Genomic DNA, 26266 nt, shown 5'->3' on the forward strand with positions numbered 1-26266 from the left:
GCGTTTTCAAGTTCTTTGGATAAATACCCAGCAGTGGGATAGCTGGATCATATGGTAGATCTATTCTTAATTTTTTGAGGAATCTCCATCCTGCTTTCCATAGTGGCTGCACCAGTTTGCACTCCCACCAGCAGTGTACGAGGGTTCCCTTCTCTCCACATCCTCTAAGGAGTCATTTCTTAGGGCCCATCCTCAAATACCCACAGCAGATAAGCCTATAGTACAGCAGCACACTCAGCCCAGGGAGAGGGGATGGGATTGAGGTCCAAGTGGCAGCTAGCAGGCCCTGCATTGGAATTACAGGTGCCCAGTACCTGGATCTGGGAATCTATGCACATCACTCAGGGGAAGGAAGAGAAGGCAGTGGAATTCAGCATACTCACAATTAATTCACAAGGTTTTAGAATGAAGAGCAACCCCATAAATAAAAATACACTCTAATGCTAACATAGTTTAAACTGCCTGCCGACGCGGGTGAGAACAGGTACCGCACGGGCAGGACAGTGCCAGATGCGTGGGGCGCTGCACAGCACAGCTTAGCATGATCCCAAAGTGGGGGCTCCGAGTCGGGCCCCTGCAATACACTGCCTGCCTTCAACCCTGGCTCCCCTGCCTATTAGCTGTGGGACCCTGGGAAAGTCACTTAACCTCCCTGGGCTTCAGTTCCTTCTCTGTAAAATAAGGATAATAATAGTAAGACTTAGTATACAGGGTTTTTGCGGGGACCAAAAGAAACAATACTTGTCAAGTGCTTGTCATAGTGTCTGGCACATGTTAAGAACTCAATAATCAGCTATTACCTATCTGTTATTAGTATCAGTTATTATTCATAGCAGGACACAAGTGCCCCCTCTCCCCCAGCAGCACCCACTTTCCCACTTAGATGTGATGTGGTACCCTTCAGGCATTCTGAGATACACTCTACATCTAGGAACTCTTGTGTTTCTTGAGTTTTTTGTGTTGTTGTTGTTGTTTTTTTTCCAGCTTTTATATGTAATCATGCCCCTGAAAGGGAGGTGGCAGAAGGCTCTTCCCACTGGAGTCAAAGTGACTCCTTGAAAAGGCCACATTCTGCCCAAGGAAAGCCCAGTGGGAATACTCTGTGATGGAGCCAATAGGACCACGGGCTGCGCTGGGATCTCAGTAGCCCGGCCAAGGCTCTGCTTGCAGAGATGCCCATGGGAAGATTAGGAGCCACTCAGCTAGTGGTTGTCGGCTGATGTCCCTGCAGCTCAGCCGGTTAGGTCAGTGGCTTTAGTTACTTATTTTTTCTCCCTATAAACCTATTCATGTTTACTGTCATTTTAATCAGAGTGACTACTGTCATCTTTGGCTTTTTATCCTTCTTTTGTATGATTTAAGCTTTAAAAAAAATTATCCAGGACTTTTCAGGAACTAGCCACCAAGTAAATGGAGACCAAGTGTGTCGAGCTGAGCCTGGGGCCAGCCTCCCACTGTGCCATGTGCCTTCTATGCATTGGTTTGCTTAATTCCCACATCAACCCTGGGAGGCATAATACTTATTAGCCCAACTTTTCAGGTGAGTAAATTGAAATTCAGAGAGGCAAAGGAACGAGAACGTAACGCAGCCAGAATTCAACTTGAGATCTGTCTGACTCTAGGGCCTACACTTTCTTTCTTCTTTAATATCCATCGTTATTATGCAAGTAATAATATTTCATCCTGTTCTCCGTTGCAAATATGCGAATACTATAAGCTAAGTTAAAGCACCTTAGGACCTCCCTCCCATCTCATTGCCTTCCCCAGGCTTCAGTCTACACTCTTTCTTCTACAACACCTCACCTGAAAAATAGATGGTGGAATAATAATACCCATTCTGTCTGCCTTACCCAGATTTTTAAGGATCCAATGAGATAATGGACAAAAAGACATTTTGTAAACTTTGCAGCCCTCTGCATATGCTAAGTGTTAGTGATAACATAGTAACATACAGCACATAAGGCCTTTGTAGGGAGTACTGTTTAGTTCAAACCTTGTTACTGGGAATGAATGGAATCTCAGCCTGTAAGGTACTCTGTAAGGTCCCGCTTGAGTTAAGTGTGCTATTTGTAGGGCTCGGCTGCAGAATCACGGTTCTCCAGTAGGTGTCACCCTCTACCAGGACAGGTCCTCTGCACCTCCTGTACAGGCCTCGAGCGTCCATTCTGTACTTTTTAGTTGATGTTAAAGGTGGAGCAGAGATGTGGGTGTGGAATCCCGCTGAAAAGAGCCCTGGGGCAGGTTAGCAAGGGGCGGGGCACTCAGGATGCAGGGCTAGTGAAGCCCAGCCTCTACCTGAGGGAGCTCACAGGTGAGCAGGGAGAGCCCAGGGCATGGACCATCCATCCCAGAGTGATGCAGGCCAAACCCAGGGGCTGTCTATTATAGCAAGGGTCTCCTGAGTGACCCGCTATGTCTGGATGGGTCAGGGATGGCTTCACAGAGAAGGTGACATCTGAGATGGATCCTGAAGGGTGAGAAAGAATCTTCCAAGCTGAGAAAGCGGGAAGGGCATTCCAGGAGCATCCTGAGCTCTCGTGAGCAATTTGATGGGCCAGGACTTCGCTGATGGGGTGGAGCAGGGAGGATGGGAGAAGGCAGACTAGAATGGAGGGAGATGAGGCCAGATTCATAAGGACCTGGAGTGGTAATGCACCATGGGTCAGTCGGGAGTCGCAATTAGATGTGTGGAAGATGAATTAAGAAGAGATTGGAGGCAGGGAGGCCATCAGGAGGCCGTTGTTGAAAGTCTTAGCCAGCGCAGGAGCAGTCTGTATTGGGAGGAAAGACACAGATTGGAAGCTATTTGCTAGAAAGAATTGCATGGTTTTGGGGCCTGATTAGATGAAGTAGGAGTGGGGGGTTGTCAATGGAAGAAGTAAGGTTGACTTTGAAGTTTCTAGCTCCAGCAACTAAGTGGAGGTGGAGCCACTAGTTGAGATAGAAAACAAAGGAGAGGGAACAGAATGTGAAAACAGAGGGAAAAGAAAATTTTGTCATTAGACTCCTTGAGTATGAGGTGCCCATAAGACTGAGACCACCCCCGCTCCGAGTTGGAGATGTCCAGTGGGCTCTCACATATAGTGGCCTGGAGCTGGTGCAGAAAGGACGCAGTAGCAGCCTGAGGGCCACGGCATTCTTATTTCTGGACTCAGTTTCTCTTTCTGTCCAATTTATTCAAAAGAGGCTCCCCCTTCTGGGGCCCACAGCCCCAGATCATGTGTGTTTCATGGTGATCTTGTATGTTTCAAATTGCTTGCCTCAGTGGTGGTTATAGCTAGAAATGTCTTTCCTTAATGACCTGAGACCATGGGATGTTTCATGGCACAACCACTCTGGAATGGGGACTCCCCAGGCAGGCCCTTCCTCATCACCTCTTCTCGAAATCTGAACCTATCTCCCCAAGAGGAATGGTAGGAAAGGCAGGCTCCCAAAGGTGTTTGTGTGCTGGGCGGGCCCAGCAGGTCATGGTTAACCAAGGCAGAGAAGCCCAATCTCTTAAGAAGCTGTTTGCTCCTTCCCTGTTCCTTGCCTGTTCCAGCTGCTCGTGGCTGCCAGCATTTCTCAGCTTATGGCTCCATCCCTCCAGTCTGCCCTTGTGGTGCACGGTCGGTCGTGCCTCTTCTGAGTCTGAGCTCCCTCTATAAGGAGTCATGTGATTGCTCCTAGGTCCCCCTGGATCATGCAGGATCATCTTCCTGTCTCAGAATCCTTAATCATGTGTGCACGGTCTTTGCCATATAAGGCAGTATTTATAGGTTCCAAGGATTAGGACCTGATATCTTTGGGGGCCATTGTTCAGCCTACTAAAAGTGGGCTTTGGGAAAGTTCTTTCATTCGACCTTTACCACCTGTGTGCAAAGTGGGTGTCACTATCTCCCTTTTAGCAATGAGAAAACGGGCTTTGCCAGCTGAGGTGCCAAGACCTAGTAGGAGACGTTGATCTGTTGATGAACCCCAGACCTAAGTGTTCATAATATTTTTTAAACATATAGAATCTATCCATCTTTTTTTTTAGAAAAAAACATGGTGGTACATTTCATCAAGCAGCAGATAATCCCAAACTTATTTCTGCATTGAGTGACTCAGGCTAGTTCCCCCGGCTTTGCTCTCCGTTGGGTGTCAGTGTTGGAGGATGAGGACAAGGGGGCATGCTTCCCTTCTGCCTCCCACTGCCCTTGGGTTCACTCTTAAGGACATGAGTTGGTAGAAGGGACAGTGGGAGCCCAGCACACCAGGACAGCCCAGGGCAGCCCTCCTGACTTTCCTGGCTGGGGCACAGCACAGGAGAAGCTGGGCTTGCCAGGGGCAGCCCTGGGAGGGGCGTCAGTCAGGGTTAGACAGAGAGACCTGAAGCTGAGGGACCCTTTCCTGGGCTCCAGAGCCGGGAAATGGAAATAGCCAACACCACAAAAGCCCCTTACATTCCTGTACTCAGCTTTTACATCTTTTATAGCATGGTGTTCTCACATCCCCCTAGGAGGGAGGCAGAGAAAGAGTCTCTATTTCATAGATTGAGCACTCAGAGAGAAGGGGAAGGGGCTGGCTAGGTCTGCCCAGCAGGCCAGGGGGCCAGGATGGGGGGCTTGCCAGTGCTGCATTCTCGGCCTGTGGTGTGGGTCCAGAGCACCAGGGCTGTGGCTGGGTCCCATCACGTGTTCGCTGGAAAGGATTTTAGAAGCTGGATGCTCTGTGGCAGCACGGGAAGCTCTTTCCAGCTTGGGCTGCACTGTCCTTACTGAGGTTTCTCCTGCCCCCAGTCCGTGCCAGGTGTGTGACCTGGACTCACTGCCCTCTGTGTAAAGCAGGGTTGGTATAAGTGGACTCAGGTCCCTGCTGACTCAGCTGTGACCAAAACCTTCCTGCGCATCTGAGGATTTGAGGCAGCCTGTGTGGAAGCCATAGGCTTGGGCACCCAGGCTTTTTCTGGAGACTGTGTCCCAAAAGAGCATTTGGCGGGAGCCCCTTTGCGCCATCAGCTGCATCTCCTGCGGAGCGGAGCGACTGCCTCCCATTTCTCTAAGGGCGGTGGAGGCATTGAGGAAGGAATGGAGATTCAGGGATTCCGGCTGGAGAGAAAGGAGCTCGGCGCTCAGGGCAGACATCATTTAGAAGCCACTTTCCCTCTCGCAAGGAAGGGCTGGGCTCTGGCTCACTTGCGGGGGGCCTCAGGGCCTCCTGGGGATACCTGTTCTACTTCCTTCTATTCGCCCATCTGTTTGGAGACCCCAGCCTCATCTGGGCGTCCCCTCCGGATTAGCCGCGGGAGGCCAACAACTGGCTCTGAATTCCGCCTTTGTCCAGCGAAGCCAAGTGGGGAGGGGCCGAGCGGACCCCCTGCCCCCACTGGAATGTCGGCTCGCGGCGCCCCCCAGCTCTCCCTCCTTTTCAGCCGCCTCCCCCGCTCACTTCCTGAGTCCCACCGATCCCACCACCCAAACGCGCACACGCGCGCGCACACTCACACACACACACTCACACTTCCTGGCGGGCCCCGCCGCCTCGCTGCCGGCTCGGCGATCCCGGCCGCCGGGGCTCGGGGAGAAGCGACCTTTTGTTATTCAAATCACACCCTCGCCGCGCGCCCGCCCGGGCCCCAGGCTCCGGCCCCGGGAATCCGTCCATCGGTCCCCGCCCCCGACCGCGGGGCCCCCGCGCCACCCCCCCACCGCGGCGCCCCCAGCGGATTTCGGGATTCCCCAGCCCCCCGGGGGCTCGGCCGCGCCGGTGCGCCCGCGGGGCCGCGCCTCCCCCGCCCCCGGTGCGCGCTGCGGCTCCGCGCTCGGCCCCCTCCCCCTCCCGTCCCCTCCCCCTCCCCTTCCTTTCTCCGGTCCAGCCTCGGTCCTGCCGCCGCCGCCGCCGCCTTCCCCGGTCCGCGGGGGCCCTGCCGGCCGCCTTCCCCGCAGCATGGCACCATCGGGGCTGAATTAGCCGGGAGCAGCATTTGGGGGAAGCGGGATCTCAAGGGGTGGGGGGTGCCCTGCAGCCTCGGTCATGGATGTGAGCAAGATGGTAAGTGAAGAGCTGGGGCTCAGCCCTGGAGTCGCCCCCGCCCCCTCACCCCCCCACGCCAGTCCGCTTGATCCATTGAAAGTTTCTGGATTGTTGATCCTGCCTGTTGGCCCCAACTGCAGGCGTGCTGGAGGAGGGAGCCGGGCCAGGATTCCGGAGGCGGCTGGCGGACAGGGATGGGGCTCCCGGTTTCCCGCCGCGCTGCCGCCAGGGCTGCCTGGGAGAGCTCGCTAGACTCCAAGGAGAGGGCTGTACAGCTCACCTCCCAGTTTAGGAAGCCAGCCTGGTGGTGGGAGGGCAGGGCAGCGGGAGGAGGGCTCGTCCTACCCCTGAGGAGCCCCCGCTCGGACACCTATTTGAGATTTATGAGAAGATTTTTGGACCGAGCCCGTGGGCAGGGGGGCACAGGTGGGCGGCCTGGAAGGGCGGCAGGGGAGCCAGGGCTTTAACCATCCTGGCAGGTGAAGGGGCAGGAATGGAATTTTGGGCGTAGATTTACCACTTGTAAGACCCGGCTGCCTTGGTCTGGGGAGCAGCCAGCACCTTTGCCTCCTCAGCATCTGAGTCCCTGAAGGGGGCTGCTCCCTCCCCCGGGGCATCCCTCCACCCGGAGGAACACAGTAGGAGCTGCAGTAGGAGCTGCAGTGCACTGATTGATAAGGAACAGCCCTCAAGCTGGATGCTTGAGGATAGCAAGATGTGGTTTGGGGGACTCTGAAGGGAGGGGGTCTCTGGGAGCGCTTGGAGGCCTGGGAACTGCGGGTTTTCCCTGGGGTCCCAGTTGGCTCCCACTGTGAAGAAAGACTTAACGGTTCCCTTGGGATCACTACCACCTTGACCTCAGCTTTAGACCAGGGTGCCCCTCCACACCAGCCTCATAGCCTTTAAGGGCCTGTGTGTCAGGCTGGAGAGATGCCCCAGAGATGCCCCGATGTTCTGTGCTTCGTGGGGGCCCCAGGGCTTCAGACCAAAGGAGCTGGGTTGGGGTGTGTCTGTGTGTCTGGGGAGAGGCCGGTCTGGGTCTGCCTCTCCCTTAGGGAAGAGAAGGTACTGGAATTTCATGTTCATCTTGTACAGAATCAGGCTGGTTTTCTCCAGAGAGTGCCTTTTTGAAGTAACCATCTTCGTGGAGAAGGCAGGTGAGCTCCTGGCCCTGCCGGCCTTTGCCATTCTATCTTGGGTAGGGGCCAGTGGGATGGGGAGCAGATGGTAGGTGAGAGTGATTCCTTCCCATGGCTGGAAACCAGTCTCAGACTGACCTGGGGCTGGGGGCTGGGGTGAGGGCCTCACTGGCTCCCGTCTTCATGTGACCTGGTATGCTGAGAGGCTGGACCACCATTCCCTATTTATATGCCATGAAAGTTCATTTTCTTTTAAAAAAGAAACTATTACTATTAGAACTACCTCACAAAAATCTTCTATTCAGCCATTGGGGCGGGGAGGTGGGAAACTGAGCAGCAGCTGGGCCCTTTCCTAGAGGGGTCTTAGCAAGACCGGAGTCACCTGCCTGGATTATGGTGGGGGCAACAGGGAACCTGAGCCACATCACCTCTGAGCTTCCTTCTGGCCCTGAGCTCAGGTTCCTTCCAAAGGACCAGCTCATAGGATTCAGGGACTTCTGTCTTTTGAGATCTGGGTCACTTCTGACACTACCACCTCCCTCCGTCCATCTCCTCATTGACTCATCAGCATTTATTGAATTCCTGTCATTTCTACAGCAAGTGCTGTGTGAAAGATGCAAAGAAACATAGCGCTTAGCATCTAGGTGAAGGGTCAGAGAGAAGTGGTCCAAGCTGACAGCTGTCAGTGGAAGCCCCCATCAGAAGGCCACAGCCCCATGGGCTATGGAGGTCCGTGGAAGGGCCGGGCTGCAGAGTTCAGAAGGAGGAGGAGCCCGAGGCTGGCTCTTCAGGGCCGGGTGGAGTTGGCAATTTTGAGAGCAGTGAGGGCATTGCCTGTGGGGAGAGTCACAGGAAGAGGAATGGGCAGAGCTCGTGGCGGAGGCTGAGGACGTCCGACTGGGACAGAGGTTTGAGGAAATGTTGAGATCATTGGTTGGGGCCAGACCAGAAAGGTCTTGAGTGCCAGCCAGCATTTCCCAACCTTGGTCTGTAGGCACCGAGAAACCTCTGGAGAATTCTGGGCAGAGGAGAGGCACAGGTATCGCCTCTTTCCTCTTTTAGCTTGGGGTCCAAACAAAAGTGATATTCGATTCTCATTAATCATTGAGCAGCCAAGCTCCTAGCTCAGAAACAATTGTCCTCTGCTCTTTGTAAAGAGCACAGACTCTGGACTGTGTCGCAAGGAGAACCCTCCACCCCCCAGGGATTGGCACCTGCTTCCCATTCCTGCAGAAGGCCCGAGTTACTTTCCATTCTGACCGTGAAAGCCCCTTCTCTGGTTTGAAGTCCTCATTCTGGGGGCCCTTGGCTCCAGGGTCGACCTCACACCCAGTGTTTCAGCCACATCCTTGGCAGAGCCCAACATCAGCCTTGGAGGTTTCTCTTGCTTATCGCTGAATGAGAAAAAAGCAAATTATAGTTCACCTGACTCCCTGCATGCTTTTGAGCAAGTTTCTTAACCTCTTAGCCTCATCTGTGAAATGACAACAATAGTACCAGCCTTGAGCATCCTAGTGAAGGTTGGAAATAATTCTGGCATAGTCAGTCCTCCGTACGTGGTGACTGTTGTGAATGTCTCCGAAGTTTCGTCTAAGATGCCTCTGAGCTCCCTCCCCCTCACATGCACACACGCGCGCGCACACACACACACACCCCCGCTTTATTTTCTTGATTGGCATGAAGAGCTGAGCGTAGGCTGTATTTCAGTTGACTGCCCTTGGGACCAATTCTCCCAGGTCTGGTTATCCTTCTGAATGAAGGTACAAATGACAGTGAGGGGAACAGTGGATTTACCAGCTGCTGTGACCAATGAATTTTTGATGACATGAGATATCTGCCTAAGGGAGCGCTAGTTTAACCCCGCACTCAGGGGCAAAGTACAGATGCCTTTTGGAGGTTGATGATGGAGTCTGTGCCTTGACTGAACACAGGGAGTGCACAGTGCTGTAATTTGGGGAGCAGTCATCCCTGTCATTTATTACAAAAGAACATATAGTTCATGTAACAATATGTATTTCCACAGTGCTTGACAGTTTGCAAAGCATTTTCATGCCTATTCATGATCACCACAACCCTGTAAGGAAGGTAGAGCAGAAATAATTAGCTACATTTTACAGATAAGAAAACTGGAGTTCAGAAAAGTGAAGTCCTGGTCCCCTGCAAGTGGTGGGACCAGATCTTGTACCCACTTCTCCTGGTGACCAAAATGTATGCTATGGTGACAAAGTAAATAAAGGGTAAGGAAAAAGATGCAGTTACTAGATTCTAGAATGGACACAAGGTAATCTAAATCGATGAGCTGGAGGTGGGCTCTGGGTCCCTTTGGGGGGAAGACCAGGGAGAGGGAATTAGCGCCCAGGTGTATGCAGACTGCGCCTCGTTAGTCACCTACAGCTGTTTTTAAAACTCTGAGTTTCTTAACAAATCGTAGCTGCTCAAATGCGAGACACTTGACCCCTCGGATCTTCCAGCCTACACAGCAGAAAGATGGGAGGAATGGAGAAAAGCATTTCAGGTATTCTGCGTAAGTGATACTGATGCTGGGGCAGGAAAAAGCTTCATGTCAGCCTGCTGTCACTGCCGGTGTGCGTGGGTACTTGCTGGCTTGAGGAGGGGCGCGGTGGAAGGAAATGCCGAGCCGGGGAGAACCCTGTGTAGAATGGTGCCAAGGACTCTGCTCACAGCTCACATCAGCTCATAGCTGCGTGCAAAGGAAGGCATCCTCCCACTTAGTGTCTGAGCTGAATAATCAGTTAAAGCTGGACCTAGATAACTTGCTCGGTCAAACTAGAGCAGTGTTTTCAGCTCTGGGTCACAAAATCGGTTTAGTGGATTGCAGCCTGCATTTGAGAGTGAAATAGATTAGGAAACATCCAAGTGTGTGCCACGTGGGAGGTAAGCATTAGTTCATGAAGCTGGTTTTGTTGTGTACACACGTGTACACAAGGACTGGCCTTGTAAAATGTCCTTTTTACTGTGGTCGGAGTGAAAAAAGGTTTGAGGCCTCTAACCTGGGGACGATGTGCAGAGGAGGTGAGGGGGTGTCGGCCTCGTCAGGTGAGTAGTTCAGCCCACAGAGGACCCAAGGGGGCCGATCACTCTCTTGACTCACTGAGGGCTGCTGAGGGGAAGAGGTAGTGTCCATACTCCGCGTGGCTGTGGAAGGTGGGGTTTGTTTTCAGGAGATGGCAGATTTTGGCTGACCAGGTCTTCCCCACAGCAGAGCCCTCCTATGGCAGAATCAACTCCCTGAAGAGGGAGAGGTGGCCCCTGGGGCTGCTCAGGGACCCTGGAGGAGCATGGGCTCTGGGTCCTTGCCAACCTGGAGACTCTGGCTCAGCCCTCAGGCTTTGGGACAGCCCTCAGAGACCTGTGAGTTCTATGGCTGAGGTCTGGTGTGGCTGGCCACGTGGGAAAGGCAGCTCGTTGTCACACTGGGGAGCCGTTCCGGAGGAGTGAGTCCCCGTCTTCTGGCTTTTTTGCATCACCCGCCATGGTTTCTAAAACTCAGCCGAGCATCGTGGATCAGCCGCCTTCTCCAACCAGCCCTTGGAGTAAGGGCAGGGAGCAGAGGTGACATTGGCCTCAGCCAAGGGCCAGTGGGAAAGGAAACCTGTTATTTCCCTCCTTTAAAAATGCTTAGGGGGGGCCGGCCCCGTGGCCGAGTGGTTAAGTTTGCACACTCCACTTCGGCAGCTCAGGATTTCACTGGTTTGGATCCTGGGCACAGACATGGCACCGCTCATGAAGCCATGCTGGGGCGGCACATAGCAGAGCCAAAAGGACCTACAACTAGAATATGTAACTATGTACTGGGGGGCTTTGGGGAGGAGAAGAAGAAGAAGAAGAAGAAAGGTTTGGCAACAGATGTTAGCTCAGGTGCCAATCTTAAAAAAATGCTGAGGAAAAAAGAGGTTTTGATTTATCATACGATTGCTCTCTCTTATTGTCACTGGTCACTGAGATTTTATCCTACCAAGATGAGGTTGAGTGCAATTCAGACACACATTGAATACCCACTTTATGCGCAGGCCCCTGAGTGTGGATGTTACGGTGTGAGGGATGCAGAGCTGAGGATGGCTGAGTCGTCCGTCGAAAGGCTTAGAGTCGAGAGGGAGACAGAGATTCTCTTGAAATGCATTGAGTGGGATGACACTTTAGTTGACAGACTACTGTCTGTCAGATAATCTCACCTGGATTATTTTCTACCTCAAAAGAGCCTTGAGAAGCAGGATTTAATGTCCTCTGAGACCCCTCCAAGTCACCCTGCTGTTGGGGGCTAAGTTCAGATGCAAATGTAAGTTTTAGACAGCTGAGCTCACCAGCGACCCTCCCTCCCCTCTGTCTTCCTCCTCCACTCCCCCCAACACACGCACAGCTGGGTGATTTTCTTAAAGAGCACGTCCAGGGGCTGTTTCCGCTCCACCTTTGTCTCCTTTCTTGCCTGAGAGGTCCCAGTCCAAAGCCAGGCAGGCATGTGGTCTGGCAGCTGCCCCTGAGCCGAAGGATTCCAGCAGCCAGACAAAATTCATGCTGCCCAGGGCCCCGGAGAAATTAAGCCGTAGGTCTTTTAAGAAGAAAGAAAAAATCCCCATGACTCCTTTAGATTCCCTGAAGTGCTAACAAGTCTTTGATCTGGAGGTGCTTTCTGTGGGCAAGTAGGACAGGGTTAGAGGGTAGGAGACATATTTGTAAATGTGAATGGGGGCCAGCTGGACTCCACGGCACCACCCCCTGCACACGGGGGATGAGGGAGCGTCTTCTGTGTCCTGACACCTCCCTGGATGCTGACCTGGGGCTTTGGAGTCACATGGGCCAGGGGCTAAATCCTGATGCCACCACTTGCCACTCTAGGACTGTGGACAAGTTAGCTGACCTCGCTGTGCATCAGCTTCCTGCTGGATTGGTGTCTGCGGACCTGTGGGGTGTTGAGATGTTCTATTTAAAGTTCTTGGCACACGAGAGGGGTTTAGTAAGCCGTGGCTATAATTATGAATATTTTTGCTGATTCACTTAAGCAACAAATAAAGTCTTAAAACTTTAGGTGAAGGGATAGATCGTTCCTTCTTTCAGAATGACCCCTCTGCTGGGTGAGCTCAGTCTAGTAGGGCAATCAGACATGTTATAAGTCATTACGGTACATGTGATAAAAGGCACAGAACAGAGTCCCTTTGAGGGATGTGCTAGCATGGGAGAGGGTGGGATTAATGACCTGGCACTAGAGGAGGGGCCTCAATGAGAAGGCTGGAGGAATGGGAGGGAGCCCCCCACCCCCAGGGGGTAGGGAAAGTAAGAGCATTCAGGCAGAGAGAACCACATACGCCAAAGCACAGGGTCATGAGTCCGTGCTGTCTTCAGGAGCCACGTGCGGTTTGTGCTAGAAGAGCAGGTGCAGTCCCTGCCTTCGTGGGACTAACAAAGCTCCCAGGACAGGGGATCCAAATCCTTTTATGCCTCAGGGCTTCCTGGAAGAGGTGGTGTTTAAGATGTGTTTTGAAGAAGAGCAGCGATTTCACTGATGAAAACTCAACACACACAGTAGGTGCTGAATGAATGGCTGATGGAGTGTTGAGAGGACAGGACATCCCAGGTAAGGGTAGCGCCATATGCAAGCGAACGGATGTTGAGTAGGTTTGTTAGGATCAGGGCCAGAGGAATGAGAGGAGAGATGAGTGGGTGCAGGCTGTGAGGCCCAAGTTAATAATAACCAGCAAGTGTCCAGTACCACCAGTAAACGAGGCCGTCTCCCCTCGACAGTCAGTTGGATGTGCTGTTCTGGCCAGCAGGCTTACACCTCCTTCTGGTCCCAGGGCTGGAGATGGTCCTCAGTGGGACCAAGAGAAGCATGGGGGCCACAAACCGTGGGTTGGGAGAAAGTGTTTTTGAAATGAACATTTCATTAACTTTCCATTATGACCTCTCTTTGGAGCCCTAAGTTCAGCCTCATTTTCTGGGGCCTAAAATTGCTTGCTCTTGCTGAATTTCTCCCAGACTGGATTCTTTGGAAAGTGGTCTTCTCTGCCCCACCAGCTCAAAGATCCACTTCGGCAGTCTTGGTGCCTGACAGAGATGTTCCCACTGGGGTCAGCCAGGGTCCTGGCCGTTGTCCTTTTTGTCCTGTACATATGTCAAGATTGTTCCCTGAGTCAGTAAGCGCTGAGGTCCTCTGCAGGGCACAGAGAATATAAAAGAGAATGGGGAAATTTCAAGGCTCCTGCCTTCAAGGAGGTGGAGGAGACAAATAATTATAACATAGTGTGATAAGTGTCGTGTTAGAGATTCGGGGAAACTTCTGTAGAAACTCAGAGGTGGGAATAATTAATTCTGCCAGTGGTATAGGAAGTGGGTTGGGGACGGTGACATTTCAGTTAGGCCATTCATTCATTCATTTATTCAGAAAATATCTACATGGAATACCCTCCCTATGCCAGGGGCTGTTCTGAGCACTTGGGGTGCTTCAGTGAACCAAACAAAGATCCTTGCCTAGTGGAGCTGACCTCCTGTGTGTATTGGGGTGGGGTGGGGGTGGGGGGTATACTGGAACAATTAAAATGAGTGAGTAAGTTGTGTAGGCTGTTGGAAGGTGGTAAGTGATCCAGGAGAGGGAATGGAGAGGCAGAAGTGGCTACAGTTGCCCTGAGGATACTTGGATAATTCTTCAGGAGGGGTGGCCCAATCATTCCTAAAGGGATTTTCCTCGGCTGCTGGTGCACGCTGGGACCCCTGGTCATGGTCTGTTGGTGGCTTACTGTCTGGCTAAAGCTGTGCATCCCACTGCCGTCCCTGGGTGGCTGCTGAGAGATGCCTGAATCTCGACCTCAGGACACTTGCCCTGTGCCCCAGCTCCCCTTTGCTGACTTCCTGCAGTCCATTCAACTTGGGATCCGGGAGTCAGCTGTACTTTATAGAGAGCACTGGAAGCTCCTCAGTTCCTTCCAGAGTTAATGGATGTTGGAGGGAAGATACTGCCTTTTGTTTCCAGCAAATCTCCATTAAGGGAGCCAACTGTCAAATGAGCGGTTCTCGGGCCATGGTCCAGGGTGTGGACGTGGTGCTGTCAGCAGTTTAGGAGACCCCCTCAGCCCTACCCAGGTGACATCAACTGGAATGCCGGTGGGGTGGCAGAGCACTTTGGTTCATATCTCATTTGATTCTCAGAAAAGCATGATTTCTACTGTCATGTTCAAGGTGAAGAAACTGAGGCTCGGAGAGGTCACACAGCTGGTCGGACTCCTCCCTTTGAATTCTGGGCTCTTCCTATGGCAGCTTTTTGCCCACGCTTTGGCTTCTCAGCCCCCCGGGGGAGACAGGCATGAGCATACTGGCCTCCGATGCTATAGTTTTGGGGGGCCGGTGCTCCTGCGCCGTGGGTACATTTTAATATCACAGAGCTGTGGTCCTCAGTAGCTGCCATGAGGAAACAGGTAATCCACAGGAAAACGTTTAACTTTGCTATTTTTCGAAAAATATGAAAACGTGTAAAGAAATAAAGATCAGGCATACTCCCACCATCCATCACTACTGCTAACAATTTGGTATAGATCCTTCCAGACTTTTTTGTGTGTGTATATGTGTTTGCACACATGCACATGTGTTAGGTTGAACCATATGAAACCACTGTTTTTATAAGTCAAAAATGGCCAAATTTTCACTTGTTTCAACCAAATCCAAGGCTATACACATAGACAAATATGCACACATTGAAACAAAATGGGGCCGTGCCGTACTACAGTTTTGCAAACTTGTGTTTTAGCCTTCACTCTGCTGTAGATCTAGAAACAGTGTGTCAGAGTGGTCAAGGGTCTGGGTTCTGGGGTTCAAATTCTGTCTCTATCACTTACTCACCTGGGCAGGTTATGGGGGGCTCCCAGTGCCAGGGTTTCCCTCTTGTAGGGTGGGGATAATTCCAGTACCCTCTAATAGGGTTGTTGTGAGGGTAGACGTGTTAGTGTGTATGTCAGATGCTTAGACCATTGCCTGGTGGGTGGCAAGCATTCAGTAACTGTTGGCAATTATTACTGTATTTCCAGGTGAGTACAGACTATGTATCCTTTCGTTGTCGTCTGTCCCCTGTTAATAGACGTTTAGCTGTATCCATTTCCCACTGTTGAGGTGACATCCTTGTACACACATCTAAGAGCATCTATCCATTCACTGCTTTATGCTTCAAGGACTTGGGCTTTAAGGTTTTGGCTTTTAAGAATTCTTTTTATTGATGCGTTTTGAGCCAAGTGGTACATCCAGGGGCAGGTTGCTCGGGCTGTCCTCTCTTCTGTTGCCCTATGACTCTGTAAACTGGGCTCTCTAGGCCTGGCCTCTTCTTTGCTTTTCACACTCCAGCAACACTGACAGCTCTCCAGGCCCCATGTTGGGCACTGGCCCCCACTTCTGTGCCTTGGCGCTGGCTTCTCCACCGGAATGCTCCTGCAGGGCCCTGCTCAGGCCGGCTCTTCCTCTAGGGATGGGTAGCCATAGCCGACCCTTCAGCCTTGGGTAGAGCCCACCCCTAGGCCCCCCTGCAGTCTGCACTCACCAGTATCTCTTCTCGAACTGGCTGTGCACACAGTGCCTCCATCTTGCTCCCCATCTAGACCGTACTCCTTGAAGCCAGGACTTGGGTCTTACTCAAGTTAACTTAGTAGCTCGAGTTATATAGCACTTGATACATGGGTGCTCAATGTATGTTTGGTGGGTGAATTTAGTGAATGAATAAAACCATGACTGACTAACTAATGGCAGGACTTAAATAAATGGAGATGGTTTGGGGAGGGTGGTTAATCTAGGTTATAGGGGTGGCATGATGCAAAGGCATGGGGTGCCATGGTGAGCCCCTGGACATTTGTAGCGCAGTTGGAGCTGTTCTTTAGAAGAGAGGTCTGGCCATGTTGTGACCCCCAGGAGCTGGCAGCCCAGAAACCAGTGGGATGTCAGGCCTGGACGCCCAGTGGGGGTTCACCGTGCCTGGGGTCTGGGGTGACTTTTGGCCTGCCAAAAGGCCTGGGGCCCTTTGGGTGCCTCCCTCCACACCCCTACACTTATTTTAAACCCACGGCTCCTCCCTTAAGGAAGGGCCCTTTCACCCTTCAAGAAACAGAAGTGAGAGTTCCTGGCTGCTCTGCTTTCTGAGGAAGTCACATCACCGCCCCACAGCTGATGATGAAATCCACCTCCGGAATTAGCAGCCACCCCTCTGTCCACTTTAGAAAACTTCTTATCAGATCCTCCCAGCTTGTTACTACCCGCTAGGTCCGGCGCAGGAAATACCCGTCAGGGCTTCTCCCTGCCAGCTGGAACATTCCATGGCCTCTCGAGGGTGACCAGGGCGTGCGCTGCTCACTCCGCTTTTCTCTTTGGCTCTGTCCTGAGATCGGGGAGGCCTGTGCTTTGAAGGACTTCACTTCCTGGAACATAGGGCTTGACGTTGACCCGTGTGTTCTCTCAGTGGAAATGAGTCAGAAGGAGCCTCCCCGGGCCTGGAAGGGTGGAGCTGGGTTGGGTGGGCCTGAACCTGGAGTGAGATCTTCATTCAAATCCTGGCCCTCCTGCTTACCAGCCGAATCACCACCCACTGGGCAAGTCAGTTAACCGTTCTGAGTCTCAGTTCCCCGATCTCGTCAAGGGAGGGAGCAGGCCCAGTGTTACCGTGAGGGTTAAATGAAATAACGTGCGCAGATGAATCTGGGCTCCGTTGCAGGCCCAGAGAGGTTGAGTTAGAGAATTAGAGCCTGAAGCACAGTAAGGTGGAGACTGTTCAGTCTGTCTTAGATGCGGAAATCGGAATCCAAAAGGAAGAAGGGGGAGGGGAGGAGAGAAGGAAGGAAACTGAGAGAAGAACTGAGAGGGAGTCTGGATATTTTGCCTTAGACTTCCTCTGCTTCCCCTGGACTCCTGTCCTCACCCCACACCCCGCTCCCCCCAACATGCGAATGTCTACTCCAAGACCCTGGCGCCTGCCTTCCCAAAGCCAGCACCAGTCCATTCCATCTCCTTCCTGAAAGGCCTTGTTGGAGAACAAGGACGCCACAGTGACCAAGTGTATCTGAATGTTGATTCCTTCGAAGTCCAAGCTGTTTGAAAGCTGGGAAGGCAATGAGCAGGAGGAGGAGAGTTGGTATGAGGCAGAGTAAAGGGGTGGGGGAGAATTGGCCTGGAGAGGAGGAGGCAGAGGGTTGGTTCATGTCTTTCTTCAGGTCACAGTGGAATGGGCCTTCGGTGCTGCTCCGTGGCCGGCCCGTGCACTCCCCTCGCCCGGGTAGCCCACCACTTTCCTAGACAATACTTCATGCCTCTCCTCCCCTACCTTCACTCTCAGCCCTTGACCTTGCTTCCTGTTTCGCAGTGAAAAGAGATGCAATCCCCAGAAAGCTTGCATGAGCTCTTGCCAGCGCGTCTGCCCACACGTGCGTCCATATCTGTGACCTGGCCCGTTACACTACCGGGGTGGTCACCTCCTGTTGTGCGCTAGACACCTTCTCTGTTCCAGAGACTCCCTTGTCTCCCCTCACATCTACACACACGTGATGTAATTTCTCCCATTTAAAACAAGGAAACCTAGACCCCGCCTTCTTCTTTCTCTGCCCCTTGCAAGCCAGCGCTTGCTGCCTCCAGCTCTCTTCCCTGCCTTTCTCTCGTGAATCCCCATCAGGCTCTCCCGCTTCCTCTCTACCCACAGCCCTGGTAAAGGTCCCGCGGCGTTCAGTCCGTTGGTCAGCGTTCAGCTCTCATCCTGCTTGCTCTCAGCAGCGTTCAGCACAGTCGCTCACCTCTAGCTGAAATACATTTCTTCATGTGGTTCTCAGGATGCCACTTTCTCCTGCCTCCTGGGCTGTTTCTTTTCTGTGTCCACTCCTCATTTCCTCCCATCCCTCTGTGTTGAATGTTGGGGGTCCCCAGGCTGTCCCCACACTTCTCATCTGTATTCAGTCCTTGCTGATCTTAAATTCCAGCTCTGTGCTGATGACTGCCAAATTGATATGGGTAGCTCGAACCTCGTCGGAATTGCACACTGTACATCCCACGCTCGTTCGTACCTCCATTGGACATCTCCTATTTAACACGTCTGAAAACAAGCTCCTATCCCCTGCCCCAAACCTCCTTCCATGGTTCTCTCCATCTTGTTAATGGCACCTTGATCCCTTGAGTTGCTCTGACAAATAATCTTGGTGCCATCCTTGACTGCTTCCTTCTGCACACCCTGTGTCCAAAACGTCAGCAAATCCCGTCAGCTCTGCCTTCAAAATGTGTCCGAATCCGACCACATCTCAGCACCTCCACCACTACCAGCCTGGTCTGAGCCACCATCACCTCTGGCCTGAATTCATCCAGCCGCATCTTAATTGTCATCTCTGTTCCCATGCTTGTCCCTGCAATCTTAGCAGAGCAGCCAGAGGGGTCCTCTGAAAAAGTGAGTCAAATCATGTCACCTCTTTGCACAAAACCTCCCAGTGGCTCCTGTCTTGCTCAGAACAAAGGCTGGTCCTTACAGTGGCCACAAGGTCCCTTGTGAGGTCCCACCCCTGACGTCTCCACTCCAGCCACGCCTAACTGCTAATTGTTACTCGCACCTGCCAGCTGGGCTCTCCCTGCTCCTCCACCCGGAGTTCTTCCCCCAGGTGTCTGCCAGGCTTCTTCCTCACTTCCACGTGTCCTTCTGTGCCTTCTAGTACAGCCTTCCCTGCTGACCCTGTGGAAGGTTTTAAGACCAGCCTGGTGTGCCCCAGCCCCAGCCTTATTTTTCTTCCATAGTACCTGTCACCATCTCACACCCCGTACATTTTATTTATTTCTTTCCTCTCTTTCTCACTAGAATATAAGATCCACAGGACCAGAGATGTCATTTTTTTTACAGCTCCCTAAACAAGTTGGCTTTGGCTAAGAGTTCACGTATAACCATCTAACTAGTAGAATGTAGAGCGTGTGCCTGACTGAGAGGACGGGTGGGGAGTGCCCAGTGCCTGATGAGCCTTCAGGAAATATGGTGGAACGAATGAGTGCGCGTGAAGAGGACTCAGCAGCTGTTCTCTGAGTTTAGGGAAGCCCAGAGGAGAATGGGGTGGCCCCTGAGTCTGTTAACCATGATCAGGTAAAATGTAGAAATGGGTGACAGAGCAGGGCTGGGTGTCTTTGGGAAGAAACTAGGTGACCATCTGCACTCAGCCGGCTCTATAGTTAGCCAGACTACATGGGAGGAGAGCGCCTTTTCTGAGCTTTATGTAACAGATGTGATTTTGTATAAATCACACTTCCATAAACGGAATCCTATTTTAAATGTACTAACAGAGATTGCTATTTAAAGGAATCTGATGCCAAATTCTTTTGTAAAATGAATAACCGTCTCCTCATTTGTCCTTAGTGTCAATTCACATTCCCCCTCCAAATTTATGTTTACTTGAATCAAGGTATGCTTGTCTGAGCTGAGGAAATCTCTTCACTTTCCATTTTCTACAGTCTTTATATTCCTGTTCTCTTTGCCTCATTCTTCCTCCTCTTCACTCCTGCTTTTCCTTTAGGTGAGTTTTTTCTGAGACGCTGACATAGAATCTTCTCCTGAAACACAACCAGAATTAGAATGTGATGGGCAGTGGCTGCTTCCCAGACCCAGTGAGTCCAGTCTTGGGGTGGAGAAAAGGAGTCTGTTAGGGGTGAGTGAACGGGGACTTGGGGTGCAAGGTCAGGTTCTCAGTGATATTCACGCACAGCCAGGTTTGAGAACCACTGACCAAAGAGACAGCGTTGTGCCGTTTACCCTTCCCACCTCTGAGCTTACACTCTGCCGAACTGACAGGCTGGGCGAGCATCCCCCTCTTTGCAGAAGATGGCTGGGGTAAATTTGGCCATAGACTCTTACAGGACCGGCTGATTTGTCTGGAGGCTGCAGTTTAGGGCTCAGAAATAGCCCCTCTCAGTACATCATCCATCCTGCTGATATCTTAGACGAGACCAAGGGCCTGGGGCCACTGCCTGTGAGTTTTGTTCAGGTGCTCTCCAGAGTGTCTGCCTGCAGTGAACTTGGGCTTCCCAGGGCCACCACCCCAGCTCTGTTTCCCTTTAAACTGCATTGGGTCCCTCCAAGAAAGCACAGCCGTGCATTATGGGGGCATGGTAGAAAGTGTGCAAGCAACTAAAACGAGAACCTGCTTGTGTGGAAATAATAGAAAGTTGCCTTGTGTGGAGGTAGTGGATGGTGGACAGTCTCTTCAATAGGAGAAGGTAGACGTGGTTTTCCAGAAAACCATGGTCAGTTTTCTGAAAAACTTTCTCCTTTTGGTTCTCACTAAACCCAAAAATTATGTACCTCCAGTAGGGCAGGTTGGAATTTTTATAAGATCAGAGGAATCTGCCTTCAAGATAACGTGTGCTGAGGTCAGGGCAGAGGTGGAGGAAACGAGTTGGCTTTGGCTAAGAGTTCAGTTGTAACCATCTGAATAGTAGAATGTAGAGCATGTGCCTGATTGAGAAGGACAGGCAGCAGCCCAGCTGTGTGGCTTGACTTCTCTGTGCCTTCTTGTTCATAAAGTGTCCCCTGCCTCCCTCACATCGTTTTCTCAGCATCAGTAAGGCTGCACGTGAAAGCTCTTTGAAGACTCTGCAGGGTCGGACAATAAATGAGAAACGCGATTGTTGTGATTATTCAAGCAAACCTGGTATTTACGCATTTGAATGAGCCAAACAGGTAAATTGGGAATGTTTAATGTTACAGCATTCTTTGCTAGAGTCAAAGAAGATATCCTTGCGTAGCCACCCACTGTGTAAATGGGATTCTATTTATTTCTAAACTGTATTTCATGAAAATTGGATCAGAGCTGTGTGAAGACCACCTTCTGGAGCAAGAAAGCGAAGCCGCCGAATGGAGAGGGGTGTTGCTGACGCCCAGCTGGAGATCCCACACGGTCCGAGCTGCTCCAGGTTCCTCTACTGCGAGAACTCATGGGGCCAGTTCTTGGGGTCATTTGTGGAGACGAGAGGTAGAGGGCCAGTTATATAGTATGTGGGTGTAAGATGGAGGTATTTGCTGTAGAAACAGCACAAAAAATAAAGGTCCGAAGGATGTTTGGGGGGAGAAGTGGCGGGCCTTGGCATTGTCTGGAGATGACAAGTTGCTCCTGACTCATTCATTTGACAGACGGAGACGCTGTTAGGAAAGGGACCTGGGAGGCGCACAGAGCCGGTAAAGAAAGGGTGGTTAGTATGCTCAGGAACCAGCTGTCAGTGAGGCACCACCTCCCCTGTGTCTTGAGATAGTCAGAGAAAAGTTGCTCTGTTTTACTAAAAGAAAAGACGCAAAAGTGAGCTCCCAGTTAGATGTCTGGGGAGTGTAGAGTGTGGAGGGCGTGCGGAGGGGAGGGAGGGGAGGAAGTTGGGCAGTCCTGGTGGTTCAGGAAGAGTCGGCGCAGGTTTCAACTCTGCACACCAGCGGTCTCTCTGGAAGGCCAGGGCGTTGCAAAAGGCCACTCCAGCCTGGCCAGGCGATACTGGATGATGAGGATATGTCTGATGGGCGTGCCCTGGGCCTCCCTTTCTAGCAGTGACTTGCCCAAAGAGTGATGCTGATGAGTTCTCGGTGCGACACCTGTGTACGTGGCACTGGCGTTCAGGTTGCTTGGGAAGCAGAACCGAGGCTTCCTTTGTGACAGGAAAGCAGAACTATAAGGGAGGGGTGCCTTTCCGAAGCCATGGCCCCCGAAGATGGGGGACAGGGGAGAGAGGCCAGCTTGTCCTATTCCCTGGGACCCAGTGTCTAAGTATCTAGTCCTCATGCCCTGCATTCCAGGGCCTTCTGAAGGCATGTGTGGTCACCGTGAGTGTTGTCATCGAAGTTGTCTTGTGGGGAGAGATAGCTTGTGTGCAGGGGGAAAGGAGAGGCTCCAAGAGCCACATGAGAACTGGGCTATTCATGTCAGTGGGTGACATGCGCATGGGGTTTTAGGTTGGGGGACAAAAGTATAGGCAAATGTGACCTTTGCCTAAGGATGTGACAGGATGACCTGGCTGAAGGGGACTCTTGAGCAGGAGTAATGATAAATGAGGAGGGCCAGTAAGACTGAGCTTGTTGGCATCTTCTCCAGGTCAGGATGGGATTCCCCCTTTCTGTAACGGTCGCTCGCGTGCCCGATGGTCTGGTTTGGAACCTGTGGTAAAAGTTCTGGGGAGCTTTGGGGATGGGGGTCTCCCAGCGTGGTGACAGAAAAGAGTAGGAGGGATGCACAGCGGTGAGGGGGGAGTTGACCAGGGAGGGCCCCCCAGAGGTTTGAAAGTGTGTGGAAGAACATTCCAGAAGTGGGACTGCTCGCCCGGCTCTCTCACTTGGTCTCACAGAATAAGAGGAACCCTGGGACTGGTAATGGGGGGGCGGATGGAGAGGGGTCTTGTGTAGAAAGGGAGAGAGTTTTTCTCGGGGTTTACAAGCATCTTGGACAGTTTTCAGAGAAGGAAAGATAGGTATTTGTCTCTGGCAAGAACTCTGAGAGCAATTTTTTTTTATAGGACTTATTTCCTATTTATTTGTGACTTGGCAGAGGTTCAAACCGATGAATGAAAATCAGTTTTCTTTTCACGTGGAGGGAATTCATTGCCCACTACTATCTTCAGTTGTTTGCAGCCGTTCGTCTGAGCCTGGAAAGATTCCGTGTGTCTGTCCTCCTCGTCCACCTGGCCCTGTCTGCGGAAGGAGAACCAGCCATGGAGCTGCCGTTCCAAATGGGGACACGGGGGGACGCCCTGGGGGGCAGGGGAGAGATGAGGAGCTGTTCCTGTGTCCCACATCCCCCCGCTGACCCCCAGGCCCTGGGAGTGGGGACGTCTATTCTGTCCAGACTATCTCCTGTCTCCCCCCGCTTCTCCTCCCACCCTCTCTCACCCCTCCCCCCACGGGCTTTTGCCTCCATTACTCACCTGCAGCGGCTCTGGCCAGGTCACCAGTGCCATCCTTGTCATGCGCTGTGGCCCGTTCTCAGTCCCCCTCTCCCTGCCCCTTCTGCAGGGTTTGACACAGTTGACAGCTCCCTCTGACTGAACGACTTTCTTCATGGAGAGAGGGAACGCCACGCCCTCGGGTCTCCTTCTGCCTCGCTGGCTGCTGCTTCTCAGTCTCTTCAGTTCCTCCTCATCTCCCCGACTTGGTTGGAATGTTCCAGGCTCCATCTGGGCCTCTTCTCCTTTTTAATGCCTCTCGTCCTAGTGGTCTCAGCCTCGTGGCTCTATCCGCCTCTAACCTGATAACTCCCAAATCTCTGTGTGCAGCCTGGCCCTCTCCCCGCCTTCCTGGGAGGTCCAGCTCGAAGGATGCCCAGCAGGCACCTGAGTCTTAATTACATCTGAACCACGTTCCCGCTTCCCCCACAATCCCGCCTCCCCCCCTTCCCTGTCCCGTAAATGGTAGTTTCATCCTTCAGTTGCTAAGGCAAAAAATCTGCATTCCTTGCTTCTGTCTTTGATTCCTCTCTTTTTCTCACACTCCACATCCAAACCGTCAGCACATTGCGCAGCACTGCCTTCAGAATCTGTCCAGACCCTCTCCGTTTCCCCCCCTTCCACCACCACCACAACCCTGGTCCACTGCCTGTCCACTCTGGATTGTTGTAACAGTCTCCTCGCTGTCACCCCAGCTTCCTCCTACTGTTGTCAATACAGTGGCCAGAGGAATACTTTAAAGAAAGAGTCAGACCCTGTTACTCCTCTGCTCAGAGTTCCTACAGTGGCCGACAAGGCCCTGCACGATCTGGCTGCTTCCTGCCCTCCTCTCACTCGGCTCCAGCCCTGCCAAGCTTCTTGCTCTTCCTCAAACACGCCAGCCACACTCTTGCCTCAGGACTTTGGCTTGCTGTTCCCTTGGACTGAAATACTGTTCCCTGATATCCACACGGCTCCCTCCCTCACTCCCTTCAGGGCTCTGCTCCAATGTGACCTCACTGGGGAGGCCATCTTTGGCCATCACATATAAAATTGCAGCTGTCCTGCCCCACACTCCCAGTTCCCTTTTTTGCATCGTTTTTCTCCTGTGAGCACTGATCACCATCTGATACACTGTACTTGCTTGTTGCTTTGTTGATTGTCCGCCTCTATCCGCTAGAGTGCAAGTCCCATAAGAGCTTTGTTTTGTTCACCGCTGCATCCCCGGTGCCTAGAGCAGTGTCAGGCGCAAAATCTGGTTGAACGAATCAACTTTAAGAGAGGTGAGGCAAATTGTGATGTCCGTGAATCCTAGGGTCACAGGGTCTTAAAAAGCATCTTGTGTAAACTCTGCTCCCGTGACTGAACACCTCCATCCTGGGCCACGCATCCGTGCCCACCACCCCAGGTCTCCTTGTCCACCTCTCACTGAACCTGGCTTCATTATTTTTAAAGCCAGGTGTGTTGAGACATAATTCACACTCAGTCAAGTTCACCAGGCCAGCCCATGGTTAAGATTCAGTGCTCTCACCACTGTGGCCCGCATTCGTGTCCCAGTCAGGGAGCCACATCACCTGTCTGTTGGTTGTTAGACTGTGGCGGTTATGTGTTGCTGTGATGCTGAAAGCTATGCCATTGGTATTTTAAAATACCAGCAGGGTCACCCATGGTGGACAGGTTCCAGTGGAGCTTCCAGACTCAGACAGACTAGGAAGAAGGACCTGGCCACCACTTCTGAAAAAATTGGCCATGAAAACCCTATGAGTAGCAGGGGAGCATCGTCTGGTACAGCAGTGCAAGGTGAGAGGATGGCACGAAAAGACCGGGCAGGGTTCTGCTTTGCTGTCCGCAGGGTCACTAGGAGTCGGAATGGACTCAGCAGCACTAACAGCAACAAGAGTTCACCATGGTTAGCATACAGTTCTGTGAGTTTTGACAGGCACGTACAATTAGGTAACCTCCAAACAATCAAGATTTAGAATAAGTCCATCACTCCCAAAATTCCTTCATGGCCCTTTGTAATCACCCCTTCCCCCAGCCCCTGGCAATGACTGATCTGTTTATTTCTATAGTTCTGACTTCTCCAGAATGTCATGTAAATGGAATTATGTAGTATGTGACCTTTTGAGTCTGACTTCTTTCACATAATGTAAGAGTCATCCATATTGTTGGCTTGAATCAGTAGTTTATTCCTTTTTATGGCTGAGTAGCCTTCCGTGGTGTGGCTCGACCACAGTTTGTTGATCTGGGTCCAAGTGGAAGGACATTGGGATTGTTTCCAGTTGGGGAGATGCTGAATACAGAACCTGGCTTCCTTGAATTCTCACTCAAGGGTCCCCTTCCAGCCCTGAGGCCTTCCATTTCACAGGTGTTAGGAATTGAGGTATCTGGAGACCTGTGTGCCCTTTCTTCCCCATCGCTCCTCTCCACCACCACATTCCCTGACTTCTGTCCTCTTACCCAGCCTTCTGTGGTTCACCATCCTAGCTGGTCTCCTTCGCACATGCCCACTTTATCCACATTCCTCTTAGAATGGGGTGCCCAGAGCTGAACGCATTATTCAGTGCCGGCAGACTCTTTGGAGCATGGTAAGATGGATCCGTACTCCAAGTGTGGCTGAAAGCTGTAAACCCAAGGATTGGCTCTTGTTCTAGATCTCATAATTCTGTGATGTAGCTCAAAATGAAATTAGCTCTTTAAATCTTACTTTATTACAGTAGCCATTTCATATTGCTAACGAACTTAGTAGGAACTCCCAGGGATAAGTTCAGCCCTTTTCACCTGGTCTCCCGTTCGACCATATGCCCTTGCATTCAGGGCCCAGGTGGACTCTGTCCTATTGGTTTTCATCCATGGTCATACTCTACTGATATCATCCACATTACTTTTGCTGTTGCTCCCAACATCAGTCAGATCAATCGCTGTGCCTTCTCTATACCCTCACTGGTAAACACAGGGAGGAGGACACAGGCGGGGGTGCCTGTATGCCTTGTCCCTAAGGTGATGGTAACCAATAATCAGCACCTGGACCAGCGGACATCTCCCCTCCTGGCCCTCCCTGTCTAGCCCAGCAATTGCCCAACTTTTTCAGCCAAGGGTCAGATAGTCAATGTTTTTGGCTTTGTAGCCAGCTGCTGCGGCTGTCGCTTCTCCCCCTCCACCCCTTCCTTCTCCTCTTCCTCCTCCTCCTCTTCCCTTTAAAAATGTAAAAACCACTGTTAGCTCACGGGCCGTACACAAACAGT

At 51.9% G+C, this 26266-nt stretch overlaps 1 protein-coding gene across 6 annotated transcripts in view; it reads left to right on the top strand.

Annotated features, from left to right (window-relative positions):
- HIP1 (huntingtin interacting protein 1) overlaps positions 1 to 26266 on the top strand; it is a 149130-nt gene that overhangs the window by 55704 nt on the left and 67160 nt on the right. Inside the window, exons 1-2 of one of the 6 annotated variants that reach the window (XM_070567734.1) lie at positions 5835 to 6012; positions 7090 to 7151. The exons of 2 other annotated variants lie outside the window; for them this stretch is intronic. Coding sequence is in view for 1 of the 4 variants with exons in the window: in XM_008535052.2 (XP_008533274.1) it covers positions 5995 to 6012 (18 nt within the window). In the remaining 3 variants the exon portion in view is untranslated. Of the gene's footprint in view, positions 1 to 5489; positions 6013 to 7089; positions 7152 to 26266 lie in introns of those variants that run through there. 3 more of the 6 variants (XM_070567736.1, XM_008535052.2, XM_070567735.1) reach the window with 3 other exon arrangements.

This window comes from Equus przewalskii, chromosome 12 (assembly GCF_037783145.1).
Source record: "Equus przewalskii isolate Varuska chromosome 12, EquPr2, whole genome shotgun sequence".
Lineage (NCBI taxonomy): Eukaryota > Metazoa > Chordata > Mammalia > Perissodactyla > Equidae > Equus > Equus przewalskii.